The sequence below is a fragment of the Coffea arabica genome, chromosome 4e, assembly GCF_036785885.1.
Source record: "Coffea arabica cultivar ET-39 chromosome 4e, Coffea Arabica ET-39 HiFi, whole genome shotgun sequence".
NCBI lineage: Eukaryota > Viridiplantae > Streptophyta > Magnoliopsida > Gentianales > Rubiaceae > Coffea > Coffea arabica.
Window position 1 is genome coordinate 15,461,150 of NC_092317.1, and position 7,331 is coordinate 15,468,480.

At 36.0% G+C, this 7,331-nt stretch overlaps 2 protein-coding genes across 2 annotated transcripts; one reads left to right on the forward strand and one right to left on the reverse strand.

Annotated features, from left to right (window-relative positions):
• The first annotated feature begins 207 nt into the window (after nt 1–207).
• On the forward strand, nt 208–1,754 carry LOC113741385 (uncharacterized). Its single transcript, XM_027268901.2, has 3 exons — nt 208–630; nt 736–884; nt 1,384–1,754. The coding sequence occupies exons 1-3, from the start codon at nt 312–314 to the stop codon at nt 1,492–1,494; spliced, it is 579 nt and encodes a 192-aa protein (XP_027124702.1). The 5' UTR covers nt 208–311; the 3' UTR covers nt 1,495–1,754.
• A 714-nt stretch (nt 1,755–2,468) lies between these two features.
• Nucleotides 2,469–6,560, reverse strand: LOC113741970 (pentatricopeptide repeat-containing protein At3g62890-like). The gene has a single exon (XM_027269643.2). The coding sequence runs from the start codon at nt 6,548–6,550 to the stop codon at nt 4,688–4,690; it is 1,863 nt and encodes a 620-aa protein (XP_027125444.1). The 5' UTR covers nt 6,551–6,560; the 3' UTR covers nt 2,469–4,687.
• Between the last annotated feature and the right edge of the window lie 771 nt (nt 6,561–7,331).

Below are 7,331 nucleotides of genomic sequence, written 5' to 3' on the forward strand. Positions count from 1 at the left end.
TTTTATTAGAAAGTTAAAAACCTCATCTTTAAAATTTACATAGACATACAAGTTTTGTCCTGATATGAATTTACTAAAACTCTCTACACGTAGGGTCTAGAATCAGTAAATGAAACTTTTAGGATTCTTTAAGACTTATTCCTCTTGAAGGTTTACTTGTTCTTTTTCTTTTTTTTCTAATTCCTTTTATGGAGTAGGTCAGAGTTGGTTCTAGACCTATAAAAGGTAGTGCAGTAATATGCTTTCTTCCCTCTTTGCTCAGTCTTTTGGTTCTAGACTTCTAGTTATACTTTGCAAAGAGAAACAGAGAGATGGGGAATTGCCAGGCCATTGATAATGCTTCTCTACTGATACAACACCCAAATGGTAGAGTTGACAAGCTGTATTTGCCTGTCACTGCCAGTGAAATCATGAAGATGAATCCTGGCCATTATGTTGCTCTCCTTCTCACCACAACCATCTGCCCAGCAACTTCTTCCACCACCACCACCGCCAACACCAAAGCCACTAAACATAGCAGCAATACAGACTTCAAAAGCAACAGTCCTGTTCGAATTACACGAATTAAGCTTCTTAGGCCAACTGATTCATTAGTTCTTGGCCATGTTTATAGACTGATAACTACTCAAGGTTGGTTTTCCGTCTTCTTGTTTCCATATTAACAGAAGAATTCTTCTTTAAAGTCCTGTTCAGGATGTTTATGGAGGCTTTTCTGACATGGTTTTTGGATTATAGAGGTTATGAAAGGCTTGTGGGCAAAGAAGTATGCAAAAATGAGGAAGCAGCAGTCAGAGTCATCTGAGAAGCAAGTGAACTTGACAGCAAAAGAAATTTCAGATTTTGAGGCAGCAGTTAGAAAATATGAGATGGAAAGAACCAGCCAGGTAAATTTCTTGATACTTTTAGGACTTCTTGAATTTCCAAAGCAAAGGTTTTCAATTCAATTTCTCATCAGCAATATGTAAGGTAGCGCTAATTTTAATCCACTTAAAACCACTTTTCCATGGGTCTTGAAATTTGAAAGAGTCACCTAAAACAAATTTCTTCCCTGGAAACCTCTTCCATGTGGTCTCCTTTTTCCCCCAACCTATTTTTCCGAAGTAGATAGAATAGTAACCACTAACAAGGTTGCTTCAACAATCACTACTTTCTGAACCTTTCACAATTCATGTTAGTATCAACAAAATACACGTGCATAATTAGGATCATGGGATGATGAAAAAAATGTTTTTTTCTTGTATTTATTTGTTACCTTCTCAGAATTTACTCCATTTTGTGGAACTAAAATTAAGAAACCATAGACTTGAAACTCATATTTTTTTTCAAGATTGATTCTTTCTATGGGTTCAGTTCTTTCCACTAATTCCCAAAATATTATTCCAGACAAAGCACGAAAGGCACAGGACAAAGACATCTCAATCAGCAAGCACTATTGCTGCCAAGTCAAAAGCATGGCAACCTTCATTACAGAGCATCTCTGAGGCTGCAAGCTAATTTTCTCTCTTCTTAAGTTAGCCTAGGATGTCGTCCCTAGGGGTTTTTGTGGAGACTATGACCAGCCAAAGCAAATAGACTGTAATTTCTGAGAGGAGCTGGTGCCAAAAAGCTCCAAAAGGATAAAGCAATTGTTGAAAAAGATGTATAGTACCAGAGAAAGCAGCTCATTATTGCAAGGAATTAATTGATCAGCTGTTTTCTTAATAGAACAGGGCTTTGGTTTCAAGCATAAAGATAGCTTTTCTTTGTTCTTGTTATATACTTCTCAATATTCCTAGCAAATCATTGTCCATCATAGATCAATATTGAGGAAAGAGCAGACTAGGAACTCTAAAAACTGCTTAATGCGCTAGAGTAAGAAGACTGTCTGCCAAGAAGGAAAATTAAGTACAGAAATTTGTTGGAATGAGATTTTAACATAGTAATGAAAGGTATTTAATTCTCCATGTTTTCAAAACCTCGCTTCAAAATGGTTAACCAACATAAGTAAAATTGATGCATCACGTTAAAAGCTAAGAGTAAGAAGCAAGCCAGTATTCGAAATTGAGGGAGGTGTTCTTACTATTAGATCTCAACATACTATATTTTTAGTCCATGTTGTACTAATTGTCAGTTTTCCATCTTTCCTTAAAAAAAAATTCAAGAAAGAGAGAAACCGTACACTCTTTTCCGGACAATGGGCAAATAGTGAACAACTTGAAAGTTGTGTCACAATATTTCTAAATTGACTCCATTTACTAATACAACTACACTAAGTCTGAAAACACCCAATAGAATATTACAGAACCAGCTTATACGCAGACATAGAATGAGTAAACAAATATTCAGATACCCTTTTAAAGTACAATTAGTATAGAAAGATAAGAAGAAGGCATTTTGTTCATTAATTAAATAGATATGGCCATCCATGGAATTATGGAGAGCAACAAATTAATCATAAAAGAAGAATCTGTGCAAGGAAGACACCATCATGGCCAAAGAATTCCTCAAGATTCAAATATACTCAAACTGTAACTACAAAATTCATAATTCAGGCCAGGGAAATCTATGAGCTACATCATTAGTTTACAAGCTAACTTAGGTAAAACTTTAGATGAAAGGATCATAGGACAACTTTGACTTAGTCAAAAAAATCTTCCCAAAGTGCCTAGGAATTAGAAAATGGCCGCATGTAGTTGCTCCAAGATAAACTTAAGCCACAGGTTTACAAAATGAAATGTGTACTAGTCCCACTAAGTTGTATAGTGGATACTCAACATTGTTATTCTTTCCTAGGTGCCAATAAACGATGGAAAAGGATACTTGGCAGCTGAGTCACATAAGAATTTCATGATAGAAAACAATCAATGGGACAACTGAGCAAGGGTTATAATATACCTAGAGTCATCATTCATTGTACATTTTTGACTTTGAGCAATCATAGCAGCCATCTTTGTTGCACTGGAAGAAGAAGAATCATATTTTCTGCCCACGATGCCACAGGATTGTTCTCTTCCTTTTAGAGCCATAGTGCACCAAGATTCAGTAGTAAAGCAGATAGTAACTTTTCCTTTTCCATTCTTCCTCTCTTAGACAGCAAGGTTGAGAATAAAAACAGAGAAATCTTCATGATGAAGCTGCCAAGCATGTGATTAAAATCTAAGACTTTAGAATGGTATATAGAGTACAGCTAAAATTAGAATCTTTTGGGGAAAACTTAGACAAATACTTCATCAAGACCAAGGCTAAATTCATGACCCAATTAGCTTGTTCAACAATTATAAATGAGGAAAAAGAAAATTATAAGAAGAGAATTAAGCCAATTTTATATTTGGTCCATTAAGCAGTTTATGCTATTATACACCATATGGCTGCTAGATGTAGTTATGGAAATAATTTTTTAAGAAGTAGGAAAGTTCTTATAGATGGGAAGAAACATTGGCATAACTGAATCATCAGCCAGGGTTTCCTAAACCTAAAAGAATGAAGAAACTAAAAGTCACAAGGAAAAAAACAAAAGAATAAAGAGTTTATTCTTTAATAAGTGGTATATACAATCCATAGTAAACATTCCTAAGACTATTGGGCATTTACATGAACTAAGTTAAAAGGAAACAGGTTTTATGATGAAATTAGACAGAGGTTTAAGCTGAAACAAGTATTTCTGAAAAAGTCCAAAATCAACAAGTCCCAGAAGCCAATTGGTGAGTTTACAAACTGCAAAAATCAGCAACAGCCAAATTAGTGTTTCTACAAGAGGTATCCATTGTGTTCTATTCTGTGCAGTTAGCGGACCATACAATCTGAAAATTTAACTAGAAAACCATAACCATATACTGAAGTGGTATTCATATGATTAAATTAGATTTCAAGCAGTCAGCACATAGTTTACTTTAGAGACATTAGGCTGCGCACAGTTCTTTGGGCTGCAAGCCCAACAGTATGCATATCTCAGCAACAAGAGCAAAGCAGATGTATGCTAATTCTTTAACCATATTTCTTAATTTGTAGGAAAAAACAGATTTTACATTTATGCATTTCTCATGAAACAAGACAAACATAAAGATGTGCTCTGGATGATGTCAATGCTCTGGACGGTGTCAACTAATAGGGAAATTATTAGACAGGCATTTCACCACATATACATGTTGAAAAGATCTTAACTAGTAAAAAAAAAATCATAAATGATCTGCCCTTTATATCTACAGAAATAAGAATTAGCTTCAGCTAAAGTTTCTCCCCGAAAGCAATATAAGTATAGCATTTGCAAGAACTACAGACATGAAATAAATATCACAGACATCAAACTCAGTAGCTAATATTTCAACTGCAAAGCTTAACAAGACTCTGAGCAACGAATCTAAATTCAGATTTTTTCCTGTATAGTTGTTGAAATTGAATGGCAGACTGAAAAGAACACAAAATGAATAAAAAAGCAGCAGATCTGTTACTCTCCTGAAATAGTATCCTCTTGTTGGATGTTTTTTAAGTGAGGATGAAGCTTGGGCCTCAGCCTATAGACAGCTGTATAACTTCTGCGGGTTGCTGAGTTAACCTCTTAATTCTGTTATAAAGCTAAGTGGATTTTCATGGATGAACTATAAAGTCCAAACCACCTCAGAGATTTAAGAACAATTGCAACGGAGGATGATCCCAACCAAAGCTTTGTTTGGCTATAATCTCTAACGGTAAAGGTTAAACAAAATGACAACTACCAGTAGTCCTTGCAAGAACAGATTCCTTCTCTGAAATGGTGGAAACGAGATCGATCTCTTACAATAATCTCTCTCCCATAAGCTTTGGAGATCGCCTTCAGAGCAGAATGACAATCCTCACAAGTTCTTAAATTCTTTACTATACGAATACTAGTTCCAGGCACAGTTGTCATCAATCCAAAAGCAACAGCTAGCTTCTCACTGTGCCAAGCCACTGCTTGCACTTTCTCTTCCTCGCTTAAATCAAATGAAACCTGAGTGGTATTAGCAACATACCCGACAAGGCTAGCTCTTTCTAGAATCTCATGCAACTTCTCCCGAATCTCTGCAATTTGTATGTGCAACTTATCAGCAACTCGAAACTCATGTACAACACCATTCACCTCAATCCAACTATGCCCAATGTCCAATTGATTCTCTCTATGTCCAATTAACTTCCTTATTTGAGTAACTCTTTCCCATCTACCTAGAGAAGCATACAAGTTAGAAAGTAGCACCTCACCTCTGCTTTGACCATAAGCGTCGTGTTCCTTGATATGAGTTATTATGCGTTCTCCAAGATCTACATCACGATGAACTCTACAAGCACTAAGCAATGCCCTCCATATGACAATATCAGGGTTCACATGCATACTTTTGGCAACATGAAAAGCCTTCTCCAAGTAGCCAGCACGCCCAAGCAAATCAATGTAACAGCCATAATGCTCAATTTTGGGTTCAATCCCAAAATTGCTTTCCATGTTAGCAAAAACTGAAGAGCCCTCGTCAACTAAACCAGAATGGCTACATCCATTCAGAACCCCCAAAATAGTGACTTCATTTGGTTTAACATTTTTAGTTAACATTTTATTAAATACACGTAAAGCATCCCTACCAAGTCCATGAATGGATAACCCTGTTATCAAACTCGTAAAGTTGTGGACATCAGGTACAGAAATCTCATCAAATACTCTTATTGAAAGGTCAATCCTGCCACACTTTGCATACATGTCAATCAGAGCAGTACTAATATTTGAACCAACAAAAATATTATTCTTATCTACATAAGCATGAATCCATTTGCCTTGATCCAAAGCCCCAAGATGAGCACAAGCAGAGAGAGCACAGACTAGAACAGCCTCATTAGGCTTGACCTTGCATTCACCATCACACAGCATTTCACGGAAGTACTTGAGGGCTTCAAGATATCTTCTACATCCAACAAAACCTGAAATTAAAACAGCCCAAGACACGTCATTACGCACCGGCATTTCTAGAAAGGCCTGACATGCTTTGGTCATCTCCCCATTCTTTGCATATCCGCAAACCAAACTAGTCCATGAGAACACATCTCTCTGTGACATTTCATCAAAAACTTTACAGGCGTCACCCATTTTCCCAAAAACAGCATACAAGTTGACCACAGAATTTCCCACGTACAAATCCGATATATACCCATTTTTCATAATCATCCCATGAACAATTTCACCATACACAATCGACATCTGGTGAGAACAAGAAGTGATCACAAAATTGAATGTATACTTATCAGGAAAAACCCGAAAAGGAGAGTGCTCAAAAGTGATCATTTGGTTAAAAAGATTGAACGGTTCTGTCGAATTTTGAAGTTTTGAGTATGCCCTGATCATCAGATTCCATAACAGAGTTGGTGGTGAAGGCAAAGGGTAATGGTTGAATAAGGCTCTAGCACCATCCAGATTGTTAATGTTGAGATAACAGTGAATCAGAGAGTCAACCAAAGCAGCCTTTCCTGAGAGTGAATTGGTAATTATTTTAGCATGAATTTGACTGAGTTGAGAGAGCGGTGGGCGTCTCTTTAGGAGACTAGAGAGTGATTTAGCGGTCACATAGTATTGCATTGGTTGGTTTGAATATATGGCGGGAAGTCGGTTGATGAAAAAGAACGGTTAAGTATTAGTAGTATTGGTTTTAGGAGTTTGGGATAATGCTATTCTTTGCCCATAAAAAGGATCAATCCTTACCATACAAATATGCACGCAACATTATGATTTGAATTTAAACACTAAACTTTGTATATATAGCTTGCATGTAAACCCCATAAATATATACACTAAAGTGTATAAAAGATTTATCCAAAAAAAAATTAAAGTTAGAAATCGAAACAAATTAAAAAATAGTCCGCTTCTTTGATTTTAGAGATTCCTTTGCTCGTACCTATCAATGACAAATGTGATAATTTTCAGTGGCTCTTTGTAGATGGACTCATTTTGTCATTTGGTGCTTATGCTCTTGGGTGATAGCTATGCTTCATGATCCATCAACCATTGATAAATATTGAAGCAAGGAACATTTATCATTGAAAAGTTTAACACTAAAAATGTCACAGGATGTATACACAATCCTATAAGGTACATTTATGAATTAGGGTTACTATCACTTTACCCCCTTAACGTTTGGTGTTGTTATCAATTTCCCCCTTAACGTTATTTTTTAGTCACTTTACCTCCAAGACTAACGGTCAAATTTAATGGAATTTGTTGATTAAAGTAAAAAGGCAAGTTTAGCCCTAAAAGTTATTATCATTTTGCCCCCATAAACTATTGCCTCATTATCAATTTACCCCATAGAGTTATTTTTTAGGCAATTTATCCCACCATTAAACTAACTTAACAAGTTAAA